This window comes from Electrona antarctica, assembly GCF_951216825.1.
Source record: "Electrona antarctica genome assembly, chromosome: 1".
NCBI lineage: Eukaryota > Metazoa > Chordata > Actinopteri > Myctophiformes > Myctophidae > Electrona > Electrona antarctica.
In genome coordinates this window covers 26,146,266-26,163,905 of record NC_136806.1, presented here as the reverse complement: position 1 = coordinate 26,163,905, position 17,640 = coordinate 26,146,266, and the positions used below count along the sequence as shown (strand labels likewise).

The 17,640-nt window shown below is 42.3% G+C and overlaps 3 protein-coding genes across 3 annotated transcripts in view; all 3 read left to right on the top strand.

The window, feature by feature from the left end:
• The window catches only part of LOC306919690 (protocadherin beta-15-like), a gene marked incomplete at both ends in the record, with an annotated part of 333,762 nt that extends 316,721 nt beyond the window's left edge, over window positions 1–17,041 (top strand). The window contains 2 exons of the mRNA XM_079496244.1: window positions 15,924–16,691; window positions 16,970–17,041. Of these exons, the coding sequence (XP_079352370.1) occupies window positions 15,924–16,691; window positions 16,970–17,041 (840 nt within the window). The remainder of the gene's footprint in view (window positions 1–15,923; window positions 16,692–16,969) is intronic.
• LOC306926778 (protocadherin beta-15-like) lies at window positions 279–2,795 on the top strand (the record flags this gene model as incomplete). The annotated part of the gene is made up of 1 exon (XM_079506209.1): window positions 279–2,795. The coding sequence occupies one exon, from the start codon at window positions 279–281 to the stop codon at window positions 2,763–2,765; it is 2,487 nt and encodes an 828-aa protein (XP_079362335.1). The 3' UTR covers window positions 2,766–2,795.
• On the top strand, window positions 11,007–13,415 carry LOC306926772 (protocadherin gamma-A10-like; the record flags this gene model as incomplete). The annotated part of the gene is made up of 1 exon (XM_079506195.1): window positions 11,007–13,415. The coding sequence occupies one exon, from the start codon at window positions 11,007–11,009 to the stop codon at window positions 13,413–13,415; it is 2,409 nt and encodes an 802-aa protein (XP_079362321.1).
• Window positions 17,042–17,640: the final 599 nt, after the last annotated feature.

Genomic DNA, 17,640 nt, shown 5'->3' with positions numbered 1-17,640 from the left:
GGTGCTCTCTTATAGTCTGACTCTTACATATAGTCAATCCATCCACAGTGTTACATCCTAACTGTGTCAGTGTTACGAAAGAGGGAGGGAGAGAGAGAGATAGAGAGAGATATATCATAGCAGTGGTGGGGGCTCACAAGTGAAGCAGGGGGAAGGGAGATCTAAGCTGACAGGCTCACTAGTAGGTCATGCTACACTCTGCTAGAGAAGCAGGGAGAGGGAGGATAAGAACCATTTTCAGCTGGGTATTTCGACATAATATTTAGTATTTGGACACAATGATGTTGTCGAAAGTATACTTTGACCTTTTAACTAAAGGACGGAGCATACAACTCGTGTGGTTGCTGCAATTGTCTGTATTCAACCTCCTTTTTGGCACATCCTTTGGAGAGGTTCGTTACACTCTGGCAGAGGAGCTGCAGCGAGGGTCGGTTATCGGCAACGTTGCACGGGATCTAGGACTGAAAACGAGGGAGCTTGCTTTACGCCGAGCCCGGATTGTTGCAGAGGGCGCTCGACAGCTGTTCAAATTAGACACCGAGTCGGGGTCTCTTTTAGTCAGCCAACGAATAGACAGAGAGGAGCTGTGCGCGCAAGCGATTGTCTGCGCCCTGCAGTATCAACTTCTGCTCGAAGATCCGTTGAAAGTGTACAGCCTTGTTATGGATATTCAAGATGTGAATGACAACAGCCCAGCATTTGCAAATGGAGATATTCATCTAGATTTAGTGGAATCAACAATTCTGGGAAGGCGCTTTCCTTTGGAGAGCGCCCATGACCCCGATCTTGGCACAAACACTGTTCGTGAATATAAATTGAGTTTGAATGATCATTTTGCGCTGGAAATAAATAAGCAAATGAACGGTAACACGTACCCGGAGCTAGTCCTTAAAAAGGCTTTGGACCGGGAGACACAAGCTGAATACACATTGACAATGAATGGGGTTGATGGGGGCTCTCCAGCTAGATCTGGAACTGCAAGCATTCACATCCGAGTTTTAGATGCCAATGACAATGTCCCACTTTTCAGCCAAAGAGTTTATAAAGCCTCTGTGCCGGAGAACTCTGCCAGGGGGACTTTGGTGGCGATGTTGAACGCCACAGATTTAGATGAAGGTGTTTATGGAGAGATATCTTACTCTTTCAGCCATGTGTCAGACAAAACAAGAGGAGTCATTGAAATTGACTCATTAAGTGGGGAGGTTAGGGTGGCAGGGCCCATTGACTATGAAGAAGCCAGTGTACATGAGCTGGATGTCCAGGCTAAAGATGGCGGTGGTCAGGCCTCGCACTGTAAACTTATAATTGATGTTATTGATGAGAATGACAATGAACCGGTCATAGCAGTGAAGTCGGCCTCTGCCACGGTAGATGAAGATTCCAAACCGGGGACTATGGTGGCTCTGCTTAATGTGTATGATCTTGACACTGGGAATAGTGGTCGGGTTAAGTGTGCCATCTCAGAAAATGTTCCATTTAAGCTAGTGTCAGAGGTAAAAAATTACTACATGTTAGTGACAGACGCTATGCTAGACAGAGAAATGCAGCCGGAGTATAACATTACAGTGACGGCTACCGATGCCGGATTGCCCTCACTCTCCAGTAGAAAGATAATTAAAATCATGGTTAGTGATATCAATGACAACCCCCCCACCTTCATACAGAATGAATACAATGCCCAGGTTTTGGAGAACCAACCCATTGGCACATTTGTAATGAGAGTGCATGCAGAGGATGTTGATGACGGTTCCAATGCTAAAGTACTGTACTCTGTGTCCAGGGCCACCTCACCAGAAATGTCTTCATTCCTTTCCATCAACTCAGAAACTGGTGAACTTTTCACCTCACATCCCTTTGACTACGAACAGTTGGTTCATTTCCAAATGCAGGTCACAGCTCAGGATGGGGGTGATCCCTCTCTTTCCAGTAGTTGTACAGTAAACATTTTCATTGGCGATAATAATGATAACTCACCTGTTATCTTATATCCTGTCCAATCCACCGGCTTCATTGCTGAAGACATGGTGCCACTTGGGGCACCCAAAGGTTACCTGGTTACTAAGGTGGTAGCTGTGGATGCTGACTCTGGGCATAATGCATGGCTGTCCTACAGAATAGTCAAATACAAACAGCCTAAACTTTTTACGGTAGGCTTGCATACAGGCGAAATCAGAACTGTCCGACCTTTTTTAGAGGATGATGAAGCACAACAAACACTGGTTATCTTGGTGAAGGATAACAGCCCAGAATCTCTTTCAGCCACTGCCACAGTCAGTATAGTCATTGGTGATGGCCTGCCTGTTCTTAGCGAACTTTTTGAATTCACAGACGAATCACAGGCCAGTGAGGACTTAACACTCTATTTGATCATCGCTCTGGTGACCATTTCTTCTCTTCTCCTCCTTTTAGTGAGCACAGTCATTTATTTTAAGGTCTGTAGGCATGGTTACGCGTACCGTTCAGCCACCTCCAATCTCCCTGTTTTCCCCACAACCTATTTCCCCCCGAGCTACACAGATGTAAGCCGCTGTGGGACCCTCCTGAGCGATGACCGATATGATTCCTTTCTGACCACTGGCTCGTGGAGAGGGGACTTTCGTTTTAGCGCCAATGTAGACACTGACACTCTGAAGAAAAGAAGTGCAGCCTATCAAAAGAACACTTTCACTTTAAGTTTAAGGCATGCCAGTGCAGACAGGGTATCTAGTCTGAAGGTGAGGCCAGGGGCTCCACAAGCTTGTTATATGATTGAGACTATTTATTAGGGCACTTGGTCTCATGTTTTTGCATCTCTACTTGACTGTTTTTTGTTTTTGTTTTTTTGTAAAGAAATCTAAATTGTGATGACTATAAACTTTAACTTTTACCATGTGTATGCATGTGTTGAATATTTATTACATATTTTGCATTATTTAACGTTTCAATGTTGGATGCTGGTCTTGGGGAGACACTGTAAGAAAGCATAGATATATTAAACACATTCTGTTTCTGAGTGGTATAGTTGTTTATCAAAGACTGAATATGTTGCTGTTGACACAGGTCTGTATGTACACACTACACAGATACATTTTAGAGAAGCATTTATACCACCCATCCGTCTGTCCGTCCATCTGTCTCTCTGTCACAGTAACTTTAAAAAGGTAGCCTTTTACAGAAACCTGTACAGTGTATCATTTTCAGCATGCATGTGTTATCCACATAAACCCTGTATACTTAGGGGGCTGGAGTTGGCGCTGTACTTGGTCTGCTCTATTGTCCAAACCAAACCACTTTGCAGAAAATAGCCAATCTACAAGAACCACAACGTATTGCCTTGCAACGCGAGCTTGTAGATCTGATATTTTTGATAAATGTTCCCCCTAGAATAGAGATGCTATTTCGTTCAAGTGGTTAACGCATTTTTATACTGACCTGATGAATATCTTGTGAGTTTGTATCGTTGTCGCAAATAAAATAAATCCTTTGTATACCTGGTTAAATAATGGTGTGTGGGCTCTATCTCTCTTCATACTAGTTTCACTGGCCTAGCACCCACCGACGATGTGCGTGTAAATAAGCATTCTTTCAAGTGGTCAACATTATCATTAAAAGCCAATGTGTTGATTTATCTCTTGAGAGTGTATAGGTAATGGACCCAATATTCTCAGATCGACACACATGCTTTTTAGTTCAGATAGTGATGCTTTACCAAGAGTGGAATATCCCATGGATTACTTTATGTTTTACTGCCATTTACTGCACTTGAAATGTGTGATAAAGGTCATTCTGACATTTCCCCCATGTGTTTAGCATACAGTCATTCTATTCACTTTGACATAGTTGAAGGAATGCAGTCCTGGCTGTCTACAGTTTTTGATCATTCATGCATCTGCTTTCTCTCCTTCCGGTTGTGCCCATTTCAGTGGTGGAAAAAATATACTCACATGTTTTTGTTTAAGTAAAAGTATCAATACTGCAATGAAGAAACACTCTGTTGCAAGTACAAGTCTGGTATTCAAAACTGACTTGAGTCAAATTTTCATCTATAGCAGATCTACAAACTCACAGTGTGTGAGTAGTACTCAGATCATCTGAGTAGTACTTAGATGATACAGTTAGTACTTTAGAATGTATTGGTCTGGTGTGTCAGTGCGACATTCAGACAGACATTCCTCAGTATGACAGCTGTTAGTATAGTATATCAGATTGAATTGTATTGTATTGAAAGCTAATCACGTGGACCAGTGGGACAACCGCATCCTCTGTACTGCAACCCTTTTTAGAAGCAAACTGACAGGGGTCGAATTTGTCTATGGGTATACTAACAAGATGTTGAACAGTATTCTTTCAAGTGATTTTCATAATCACTGATTCAATCTGTTTTTGCTTGATTGACTCCTTTCAGTTTTCACTGAAAGGCAACTTTCCTTTTATCTCTGGCACAAAAGTCTTGATAAAAGTCACATGTTGCACTCAGTGATTCTGCCATAATTTATTACAAATGGTTGACATTTGACAGATACATTTAGTAACAATTGCAACTTGCAGTGCTTTACTGCAGTGGTTCACAAAGTGGGGTCTTTATCCATATTGCATACGTTGGCTATAAATAGCAGATATGCAAGCTTGCATCATGGCACTGTACATCTGCTATTTTTTATTTTCTTTTTAAATCTCCAAACTATTGGACAATTTGGAATGATTTATACATTTTAACACACATCTTCTTCTGGGGGTTCCTGGCTCAAAACATTTTCAGATTGTGGCCAAATAGGGTACACATCAATTTGGGGGTATTTGATATGAAAAGGTTTGAGAACCACTGCTTTTCTGAATAGGGTAATTCTGTACATTGGCACAATATAATTCACTTCATATAGACAAAATACACACAAATATTTGTATAGGTTAGTAAAAGCTTGCATTCTAACCACACACAAATGCACACGCACGCGCACACACACAGGCCTGGGTCTGAATTCATATTCAAGTGAACTGATGATTTTAACTGTCATTTGGAAATAGGATGTATTCGCTTTGGTGTGTTTGCAGTGTTCTGGTGAATCCTTTGTAAGGTTTACTTTATAAATTATTGTTGTAAATAGGCACTGGACTAATGGCACTCCAAAACTTTAACATCAAGTCAAACTGAAACCGTTGCATAACAAAGTGGCACCCCAGATAAAGGACCTCAGACACTCACAGTCACATAAGCCTATAGATTTATATCACTAATAAATGTGTATAAGATACATTATTTTTTATTCATAGGTATCCATGGTGTAAAGCTGCATGGTTACTATTCAGTGGCATGTGCAGGCCCTTTTTAGTTCTCTAATATGGGTAATGGAGTTAAGCCCGCATCAGTGCTTTGGTTCCAGGCTATTTTAAGACCACGTGTGTGTAATTGTCAACTGGATTGGCACAAACATGCAGTTTATAGGTCAAACACTAAGTCAACAAGAACATCCAAAAGCATGACAGACCTGGGCAGTTTTAAAATATATGTATACGACGAAACAGTGGACATATTCATATATGCATGTTTGTAAACAAAGTTAATATAAGAAACTTTTATTGAACCCATAGATCAAACCCCATGCAGGGACAAATTCAGGTGTCATAGCAGCAACCAGCTGAAACTGCAGAGGTACAGGTAAAGATACGAGTCAAGAGACAAAGATAAATAGCTTTAGAACTATACTGTGCTCATGCTCTGCAGGGTTAGAACAGTGGTGTTCAATGTTTTCGTGAAACAAAGCAACACCGATGGACAAGTCAAAATCTCAAGGCACACCTGTATTCATATAGCGAAAATGACACGTTGCGAGCTTGTAGATCTATTACTTATTTTGTAATTTTTGAAAATTGAACATGCCAAAATGCATGTTATTCTTAATAATCTAAATCTGTAAGCTGCTACTTGTAGTGGAATAAAAAGTTAGATGTATTAGGGTAGAAGTATATCAGCAAATGGAAACAATTAAGAAAATTGTATAGCCAAAATAGTACTTGTGGTAATACACGTTGTTACTTCACTTCACTACTGGTGTTAGAGCCAATGTGATGCTCATATAACCATGTGCTAAAAATAAAGAGCACCAAATGCCCAAAAGTAGGCTACTGATGAATATAGTCTTCCTAATTAGTGACACTAGAGCGGTGCCCATGGGAGGCTTTTGCTATGTTTCACCAGTTTCAATTGAAACAGGCCTCCACCCTCAGGGGGGCCTCCGAGCTGCGACTGACCGTCAGGCGTCAGTTAACCCTGAGTCACCCATGGCCCTCTGTCTCTAGCTAACTCGTTGGTTTGCTCTCTCCCAGAATGTTAAGTTACACCTATTTTATGTTAATAACCTGGGTAAAATGTGCGGCATTGGAAGGTAAGGGGGAGAATCTTTATTGTGAAGGGACAGCAGGATGAGGAAAGGTGTTGTTGCTGCATAATTGTCGAGAATAATGGCTGCGCGCAATAGTCAACAGTCATTTGCGTGTTTGAAATCATATATTACTCAAACTCAAATGTAAGTAAATCATTTTTGCAACTGCATGGATTTGAACTCTGGTCTGCGTGAAACCATACTAACAATAGCTTCCAACTCTCTATTGCCAATAGAGATACATTATAGACTTTAGGGAGGCAAGACTACAGTGCTACATTCAGATTGAAGTCATCGGAATATTGTCTGGTTTCTCAAAACAAATTTAGTCTACACTGTACAAGTCGGAGTGTTTGCTGATAAATACACTAGTGCTAAATTAACAAACTGAGCCAAAATCTGTGTATTTGCATACACAATTTAGTTTGAAGTCTAGCACCTCAATGTTACATTGGCTAGTTGTTTTTTTCCCCTAAATGATAAACAATAATAATGAATGTTTTGGAAAATGGTCTGAAATAAGGTAAGGTATGATGATTTGAACATGCTTGAACGTTTGACATTTAAGGCCTATTTCAACAATTGCTACAAATTGCAACAAAACCTGTGAATAGCATAACGAAAACGATACACTGAAGGATAATCTAGCACTGATACTGATGTACCATGCATTTTCAAATCAAGTATGCTTTACATAATTACAGACAATCTTCCGAAGCATATACTTTTCTGTCATACATTTTGGGGGAAAAATGCCAATTTCACATTGAGGTGTCCAGACTTACACATGTGTGCATGTGTTCACTACTGACCTGGCTGAGTCTTGGCAGTGAAGAGGAATGTAGTGTTCTCATCAGAATGATTGTAATGTGGGCCCATGTGTGCCCATGCATGCATGTTATGGCTGCAGGCTTATTTGTAGTCTGCATTTGGGTCATAGGAGGAGACACACAGATGAATCGCATGCAGCATCTCAAATTAGTAGTTTATAAGCACTGCAAGTACAATTGTATTATCTGAGAGTACTGGTAGTTTTACGAGCGCGTGCGCGCGTGCGTGCGTGCGTGCGTGCGTGTGTGCGTGCGTGCGTGCGTGCGTGCGTGCGTGCGTGCGTGCGTGCGCGCGCACGCACGCACGCACGCAAGCACAGACAGACAGACAGACAGACAGACAGACAGACAGACAGACACTCCTCCTCCTATATAGCTGCATCCTTATATTCTTCATTTTTACAAATAAGTTGTTGAATGTTTCACAGTGCATGTCCTGTCACAAGAGGAAATTTCTCTTTCACCTTCTGCAGTGCTTGCGATGATGTCACTTGAAAGTGTCAAGTGCTATGCCAGCTATGGCTTCCTCAGTAACTGCTGGAATGTGATGTCACATAATGCTATTCAAATATCACACTGTTTTACTTTTCGTTGTTGGTGTTGTTGCTGATTCATACTAAGCATAAATTGGGATTTATACTAACTGCTTCTTTCTTCTTTTTTTCTGGTGCCCTTTGTGGATGTCTTATCCTCCTCCTCATATACAGCAGGTAAGATTCTATTATTTTTGGTTTCTATACCTCAAACAGTATAAGCATTTATATTTACTTCAACTTCCAGTGATCAGCACCTCACTATAACCTTTGCTGTGTTTCTTTTCCATTATACATACACTGCAATGAACTACAAACATTGTGTGTGTGTGTGTGTGTGTGTGTGTGTGTGTGTGTGTGTGTGTGTGTGTGTGTGTGTGTGTGTGTGTGTGTGTGTGTGTGTGTGTGTGTGTGTGTGTGTGTGTGTGTGTGTGTGTGTGTGTGTGTGTGTGTGTGTGTGTGTGTGTGTGTGTGTGTGTGTGTGTGCGCGCGCATATAAACCATGTTAATGATCACAGTTCCACCTCTGTTATTTGACTGCTATATGTGCTGTGCTTCCACTCTACTTTTCATCTGCATAAATGAATAATGCTGATGATGTGCAGCCACCAACTGAATAATGCACAGTCAGGAATGATGTGGAGAATGTTATGGTTTGGGGCCCGATTTTGCGTGCGTGCGTGCGTGCGTGTGTGTATGTGTGTCCTCACTCCACAGCACGCACCCATTCCACAAGTCTCTATCCATGGTGCTGAAACTTACACAGTCGGTCAACCTATTGCTGTACAGACCTTTGCTGTGTTTCTTTTCCATTATGCAGACACTGCAATGAACTACAAACATTGTGTGTGTGTGTGTGTGTGTGTGTGTGTGTGTGTGTGTGTGTGTGTGTGTGTGTGTGTGTGTGTGTGTGTGTGTGTGTGTGTGTGTGTGTGTGTGTGTGTGTGTGTGTGTGTGTGTGTGTGTGTGTGTGTGTGTGTGTGTGTGCATATAAACCATGTTAATGATCACAGTTCCACCTCTGTTATTTGACTGCTATATGTGCTGTGCTTCCACTCTACTTTTCATCTGCATAAATGAATAATGCATGTCAGGAATGATGTGGAGAATGTTATGGTTTGGGGCCCGATTCTGCGTGCGTGCGTGCGTGCGTGCGTGCGTGTGTGCGTGTGCGTGTGCGTGTGTGTGTGTGTGTGTGTGTGTCCTCACTCCACAGCGTACACCCATTCCACAAGTCTCTATCCATGGTGCTGAAACAAGAAATTACACAGTCGGTCAACCTATTGCTGTACAGACATTTGCTGATTTTCTTTTCCATTATGCAGACACTGCAATGAACTGCAAACATCGTGTGTGTGTGTGTGTGTGTGTGTGTGTGTGTGTGTGTGTGTGTGTGTGTGTGTGTGTGTGTGTGTGTGTGTGTGTGTGTGTGTGTGTGTGTGTGTGTGTGTGTGTGTGTGTGTGTGTGTGTGTGTGTGTGTGTGTGTGTGTGTGTGTGTGTGTGACCTGCTATGAGCTATACACCTGTGACCCAGTGAAAAAGTGTGGTTTCATGCAGTGTTGCTGCAGACATTCTGGGTGACCGATAAAGATGTATAGGATTATAGGATGTTACCCTTGTAACTTCACACAGAGTAAATATGAGTTTAGATTATTTTGATGACTAATACAATATCATTTCATATGGTTTATATGATGATGAGGACTACTGCTGCCCCCTACTGCTGTTGGTAGTGAAGACACTGCAGCTACATAACACTGCACTAATTCCCTTGCTTCCACTACAGACTGCTTGCATGAGTCACTCACTGGGAATTAAGTTCATAATACATTGAAAATACACTAAAATAATCAGGTGTAATGAATACATCATGCATGCTAGAGGTCATTCATTATCTTTTGGTGCATAACACATAACAGCCGTGGTATAACCCCTTTTGTGGACTATATGGTACTTCTTGAAGAAGGGTATATAACATACCTTAAAAGAGCATAAACACTGGGGTGACCAGATCCAAACTGTGCATTTGAGGGCCATAAGTATCGCTTATGTGGGACAATTGCGAGAGGGAATGGGACGGGACTGGGTTAGCAAAGTATTACTTAAGTTGCTATTAGATGACCTTATAGGGATATTTCATTATTTGAATGGCTTAAAAACACATCTGGCTGGAAAAGAGACGAGAGTGCTTTACAACAGAAATCCAACTATTCAGGGACTAACTATGGCATTTGAACACTGATGCCTGCCAGTCACACTGTGGGACAGGGTCTAAATTTGTGGGAAAAGTCTTGGAAATGAGGGACTGTCCCACGCAAAGGGGGACATCTGCATGGTCACCTTACAACAGTATATAGAAAGGTTATATTTATTGGTCACCTAAATCAGGTTTACACAAACATGGAAGCCCAAGACATCAGAGTGGGCGGCAAAGGCCAAAATGACAAACCAAACAAAATGTGAAAATACAATTCTAGTCTCCCGGAGTACACACAAAGAGGAGAACGGGAGAGGGGGGGGGGGGGGGTCAATACTAAAAGAAACGGCACCACACCCGTTACCCCATACTAGAAGCTATTCCCATACTTTAAGCACGAAAAATGCATACAACATCAATGCCATACGCACGCACGCACGCACGCACGCACGCACGCACGCACGCACGCACGCACGCACGCACGCACGCACACACACACACACACACACACACACACACACACACACACACCAGCATTGGCATGCATAACACTCTCCACACCGTTTATCAGCAGAGAAGTTGGCTCCCTATATGTGGTCATTATATAAAATAAGGAATATGTGAGACAGATTCACACACACACACACACACACACACACACACACACACACACACACACACACACACACACACACACACACACACACACACACACACACACACACACACACGTTCATCCTGTAAAGGTCTGCCAGTTATTATAACATCGTTTTTATTTAGGCATAGCTGCTTGTCTTATCATTTGGGCCACCGATAAGAGCAGCTGCTCATGGTGTTGTTCTATGCACTCACTCTCGGTGGTGCTGTTGTCCAAGGATACTTCATGTACTACTAGCCTCATAGGCATACAGACATTCAGAGACGGTGCTTTATTGAAGAAAATAAGGGATGGTGCACATCTATCCAAGCACTTACGCTAACTTTGAATGGATTTGAAGGACTGAACAGATTTTTTTTTTTTTAAGAAAGGTTCTCTGTTGCATTTTGATTCATTCATGGTTTCGTTTTAATTTGAATGTTAAAGCTATGGATGTGTGGAGCAAGAACCTTCCGTGGTGGGTGGTGTCCATTTTGCTTCTCTGCGTATTTCAGTCTGTGAGCGGACAAATTCGTTATTCCATACCGGAGGAAATGAGAAAGGGCCTGTTTGTTGGAGACGTGGCAAAGGATCTGGGGTTGGACGTTAAAAGGTTGGTTTCTGGTCGTGCTCGACTTGTTATAAACGATAATAACCAATATGTTGCGCTGAACGTGAACAAAGGGCATCTCGTTGTCAGTGAACGGATAGACAGAGAAAAGCTATGCTCAAAGAAATCTCCATGCAGCTTCAGTCTAGAAATTGTACTGGAAGATCCCCTTGAACTATTTTCTGTTACAATCGAAATACAAGATATAAACGACCATGCACCAGCCTTTTCAAAAAAGGAAATTAAATTGGAAATTAGCGAATCCACGCCAACGGGGACTGTGTTCTTGCTCGATAGTGCAGCGGATCCTGATGTAGGAATAAATTCATTGCAAAGTTACTCGTTAAAGCCAACCGATAATTTTGTTCTGAAACAGCACACTCGAGCAGACGGTAGTAAATACACAGAAATGGTCCTCCAGGCGTTGTTGGATCGCGAGAAACAAAGTGAGCACAACTTGATATTAACGGCTGAAGATGGCGGTGAGCCTCAGAGGTCTGGAACCGTTAAGATACACGTTAATGTTCTTGACGCAAATGACAACGCGCCTGTTTTCACGGAATCTATATACAAAGCTTCTGTCATAGAAAATGCGTTACTTGGTACAGTCGTTGCCAAAGTGAGTGCTATCGATGCAGATCAAGGATATAATGGCAATGTAACCTATTCATTCACACACCTAGAGGAAGATTCCACTTCTCCTTTCCAAATGAATCCCCAAACAGGAGAGGTTAAAATTACAGGAGCAATTGACTACGAGACCTCTCAGAATTATGAAATCAACCTTCAAGCTAAAGATCCGTGGGGTATGACAGGTGCCAGCAAATTGTTTGTTGACATAATAGACGTGAATGATAACAGTCCGACAGTCAGCATGACTTCGTACTCGGGTAAAATATCTGAAGACTCTGCTCATGGTACAGTAGTTGCCTTAATTAGTGTTCATGATAAAGACTCTGGTAAAAATGGACAGGTTCGTTTAAATATAGATGAAAATCTCCCTTTTAAAATTAAGACATCTCTCCGAAACTACTACACTTTGATTACAGACAGAACGCTTGATCGAGAAAAACAATCCAGTTACAACATTACCCTCACTGCCACTGATGAGGGATTCCCTTCCTTATCAAGCAGGAAAACTGTTATTTTAGACGTAACTGATGTTAATGACAACGCCCCGACTTTTATTAAAAGTGTATATAGCACTCAGGTAATTGAGAACAATGCCCCGGGGCTCTCGGTGCTTAGGATTCAAGCAACTGACCCAGACATGGGACAAAATGCTCGTATATCATACTTCCTTATTGACAGCGAGATTAACGGGAACCCGGTGTCCACATACTTCTCTATTGATGCCGAAAAAGGAGTGATACACTCTGTACGCTCACTCGATTATGAGCAAATAAAAGAGTTCAAAATAGTAGTAAGAGCCCAAGACGGAGGCTCGCCGCCATTTAGTAGTAATTCAACAGTGATCATTTATGTTCAAGATCAGAATGACAACGCTCCCCAGGTTCTGTATCCAGTCCAGAGTGGTGGCTCTCTGGTGGCTGAAATGGTGCCTCGTTCAGCAGATGTGGGCTATCTAGTCACTAAAGTAGTGGCTGTTGACGTGGACTCTGGACAGAATGCCTGGCTCTCATATAAGCTCCAAAAGGCCACAGACAGGGCACTGTTTGAAGTGGGATTACAGAATGGAGAAATAAGAACTATCCGTCAAGTCACTGATAAAGATGTTGTGAAACAAAGATTGACTGTTATAGTGGAGGACAACGGACACCCCTCTCGTTCAGCTACAGTCAATGTTAACGTGGCGGTGGCTGACAGCTTCCCCGAAGTTCTCTCAGAATTCACTGACTTCATACACGACAAGGAGTATAATGACAACCTGACGTTTTTCTTAGTGTTGGCTTTGGCTGTAGTTTCCTTTCTCTTCATCACGTGTTTAGTAGTGATTATATCAGTGAAAATATACAGATGGAAACAGTCCCGCCTCTATCATTCCAGTCTGCCTGTGATTCCATATTATCCACCACGTTACTCAGACACTTTGGGGTCAGGGACTCTCCCTCATGTCTACAATTACGAAGTGTGCAGGACGATGGACTCCAGGAGCAGTGACATCAAATACATGCAGCCGATTAATCAAAGTTTGGTGAGCGTTGATAGCGCTGGGAATGATACTCTAACTCTGCAGCGAGAGAACAAATCAGGGGACATTTCTCAGATGTCGACTTTGGTGAGTTGAAAAATGTATACCATTGTGTGTGTGTGTGTGTGTGTGTGTGTGTGTGTGTGTGTGTGTGTGTGTGTGTGTGTGTGTGTGTGTGTGTGTGTGTGTGTGTGTGTGTGTGTGTGTGTGTGTGTGTGTGTGTGTGTGTGTGATAATTATTTTACGTGTATATGAGGTGGAGGCTTTCAGAGCGCTTTTCTGTCGCTCTCCGTGGTCCTGAAGCGCTGAAACAGTGTATTTTTTTATATAAATATACCGGTAATAATCTATTCAGTTTTGGAATTTTAAAACAATTAATACCATCACCACATCCCTCACATGAACGGTATTTTGTCCAATATCTGGAGTCCTAGGTCAATGAAGCTGAAAGACGTTTACTTACGTCTGTTCGTTCTGCCTCCTATTTGAATTAGCTTTTGTCACACGTGTGCGTGTGTGTGTGTGTGTGTGTGTGTGTGTGTGTGTGTGTGTGTGTGTGTGTGTGTGTGTGTGTGTGTGTGTGTGTGTGTGTGTGTGTGTGTGTGTGTGTGTGTGTGTGTGTGTGTGTGTGTGTGTGTGCGTGCGTGTGCGGAGATAGGACACATAGATCAATCGTATATTTATTTATTTCTCCCATACTTGCACTGTTTGGACTCTAAGGGACGCTATTGTTCAGTGAAACAATTCTCTTGCCAGTCATTCAGTGTCCCACCCTATAGTGTTGCTTTGCTATAAGGCGGAGAGCTCTGTCAGTTGGGGCAAGTAGGAGGATACACTATCACATGAAGAAATATAGAACATCGAGTTGAAATCCATTTGGATTAGGAATACATATTTTTTTCCCCTGCTAAGGACCATTGTAAGATACTACCTGTTCTGATGGCACCTCGAAGATATATCTTCCCCATGCGATGGGGATTGTGTTGTGGATTGAGACGTCAAGTTGGCCTGCTTATTTTTTTTCTGTACGTGCTTAATTTGGTAGTTGGTCAAATCAGGTATTCTATACCCGAGGAGATGAAGAGGGGCTCTTTAATCGGTAGCGTAGCACAAGACCTGGGTTTGGATCTGAAAAGGCTCCGTTCTGGTCGGGCTCGTATCGTGACCAGACAAAGCGTCCAATTTACTGAGCTCAACATAGACAAAGGGATTCTAATCGTGAATGAGAGAATAGACCGAGAGCAGCTTTGTGGCGACGTATCTCCATGTAGCTTCAGCTTCGAAATTATTCTCGAAAATCCGATGGAACTGCATCGAGTAACTGTCGAAATATTGGATGTAAATGACAACGCACCAGTCTTTTCTAATAAAGATGTTCGATTTGAAATAAGTGAATCAGCTACAGCTGGAGTACAATTTCCACTTGAGAGTGCTGAGGATCTTGACGTGGGGCAGAATACTTTGCAAAATTACATTTTGACACCCAACGATTATTTTATTTTAAAACAACATGCCAATCCCGATGGTAGTAAATATGCTGAAATGGTGCTTCAGAAGCCATTAGACAGAGAGGAACAATCCAACCTTTTTCTGAAACTAATAGCAGTGGATGGAGGAACGCCACAGAGATCTGGTACAGTAAATATAGATATCACAGTTTTAGATGCCAATGATAATGTTCCTGTGTTCAACCAGTCAGTATACAGGGCTGTTGTAAGGGAAAATGCGCCAAAAGGCACTTACATCACAACGGTAAATGCTACAGACGCAGACAGTGGTTCAAATGGACACATTACATTTAGTTTCTCTAAAATGAAAGGGAGCATAGCTGATATATTTGCAATCGATGACATATCGGGTAAAATATCTGTTTCTGGTCAGATTGATTACGAAAAAGATACAAAATATGAAGTTAGAGTGGAGGCCAAAGATCGCGGAGGTTTAACGGGGACCAGTAAAGTTATAATCGAGGTGTCTGATGTTAATGATAACGCCCCATTTATTAATATCATGTCTTTCTCGAGCCCCATATCCGAGGATTCCCCTCCTGGCACTACAATTGCTATTATAAATGCTCAAGATGCAGATTCGGAAAATAATGGGAAGATAGTGTGTTCTATAGATGCTAAGCTTCCATTTAAAATCCAGTCATCTTTAACAGGCTATTATAATTTGATTTCCGATCAGCATTTTGATAGAGAGATAACACCAGAATACAACATAACGGTAACCGCATCCGATTCGGGGTCTCCCCCTCTCTCTAGCACCACAATATTAAACCTTAAAATATCTGACGTTAATGATAATGCCCCATTGTTTGATAAATCCGCATATTCTGCCTACGTGATAGAGAACAATTCCCCTGGAACGTCCATATTTACCTTCCGTGCGCTGGACACTGACTGGAATCAAAACGCGAAAATATCTTATATGGTTGAGGACACACAAGTCAGTGGTAACTCAGTCTCTAGTTATGTATCAATAAACTCTGAAACTGGAGTAATACATGCAGTGCGCTCTTTTGATTATGAACAAATGAAATCACTTCATTTAGTTGTCAAAGCTCAGGACGGTGGATCACCTCCTCTCAGTACTAATGTGACTGTAAATATACTGATCCAGGACCAGAATGACAACGCTCCTCAGGTTCTGTATCCAGTCCAGAGTGGTGGCTCTCTGGTGGCTGAAATGGTGCCTCGTTCAGCAGATGTGGGCTATCTGGTCACTAAAGTGGTGGCTGTTGATGTGGACTCAGGACAGAATGCCTGGCTGTCTTATAAACTACAGAAAGCCACAGACAGGGCGCTGTTTGAAGTGGGATTACAGAATGGAGAAATAAGAACAATCCGTCAAGTCACTGATAAAGATGCTGTGAAACAAAAGCTGACTGTTATAGTGGAGGACAACGGACAGCCCTCTCGTTCAGCTACAGTCAATGTTAACGTAGCGGTGGCTGACAGCTTCCCCGAAGTTCTCTCAGAGTTCACTGACTTTACACACGAGAAGGAGTACAATGACAACCTTACATTTTTCTTAGTGTTGGCTTTGGCTGTAGTTTCCTTTCTCTTCATCACGTGCGTAGTTGTTATTATATCAGTGAAAATATACAGATGGAGAGAGTCCCGCCTCTATCATTCCAGTCTCCCTGTGATTCCATATTATCCACCACGTTACTCAGACACTTTGGGGTCAGGAACACTCCCTCATGTGTACAATTACGAGGTGTGCAGGACGACGGACTCCAGAAGCAGTGACATCAAATACATGCAGCCTATGAATCAGAGTTTGGTGAGCGTCGATAGTGCTGGAAATGATACTCCAACTCTGCAGCGAGAGAACAAATCAGGAGACATTTCTCAGATGTCGACTTTGGTGAGTTTGAAAATGTATTCCATTAAGTGTGTGTGTGTGTGTGTGTGTGTGTGTGTGTGTGTGTGTGTGTGTGTGTGTGTGTGTGTGTGTGTGTGTGTGTGTGTGTGTGTGTGTGTGTGTGTGTGTGTGTGTGTGTGTGTGTGTGTGTGTGTGTGTGTGATAATTATTTTACAGCGTGTATATGAGGTGGAGGCCTTCAGTGCGCTGTTCTGTCGCTCTCCGTGGTCCTGAAGTGCTGAAACAGTGCCTCTTTTATATAAACATTCTATTAAATTCAGCAAATTTATGCCATCATCCCTCACAAGAACGTGTACGGTATTCTGTCCAATATCTGGAGGCTTATAGGTTAATGTGTGTGTGTGTGTGTGTGTGTGTGTGTGTGTGTGTGTGTGTGTGTGTGTGTGTGTGTGTGTGTGTGTGTGTGTGTGTGTGTGTGTGTGTGTGTGTGTGTGTGTGTGTGTGTGTGCGTGTGCGTGCGTGCGTGCGCATTTGTAGAGATGGATGCAAATTGATACATCGTATATTTATTTATTTCCCTATACATGCACTGTTTGGACTCTAAGGGACGCTATTGTTCAGTGAAACAATTCTCTTGCCAGTCATTCAGTGTCCCACCCTATAGTGTTGCTTTGCTATAAGGCGGAGAGCTCTGTCAGTTGGGGCAAGTAGGAGGATACACTATCGCATGAAGAAATATAGAACATCGAGTTGAAATCCATTTGGATTAGGAATAAATATTTTTTTCCCCTGCTAAGGACCATTGTAAGCTACTACCTGTTCTGATGGCACCTCGAAGATATATCTTCCCCATGCGATGGGGATTGTGTTGTGGATTGAGACGTCAAGTTGGCCTGCTTATTTTTTTTCTGTACGTGCTTAATTTGGTAGTTGGTCAAATCAGGTATTCTATACCCGAGGAGATGAAGAAGGGCTCTTTAATCGGTAGCGT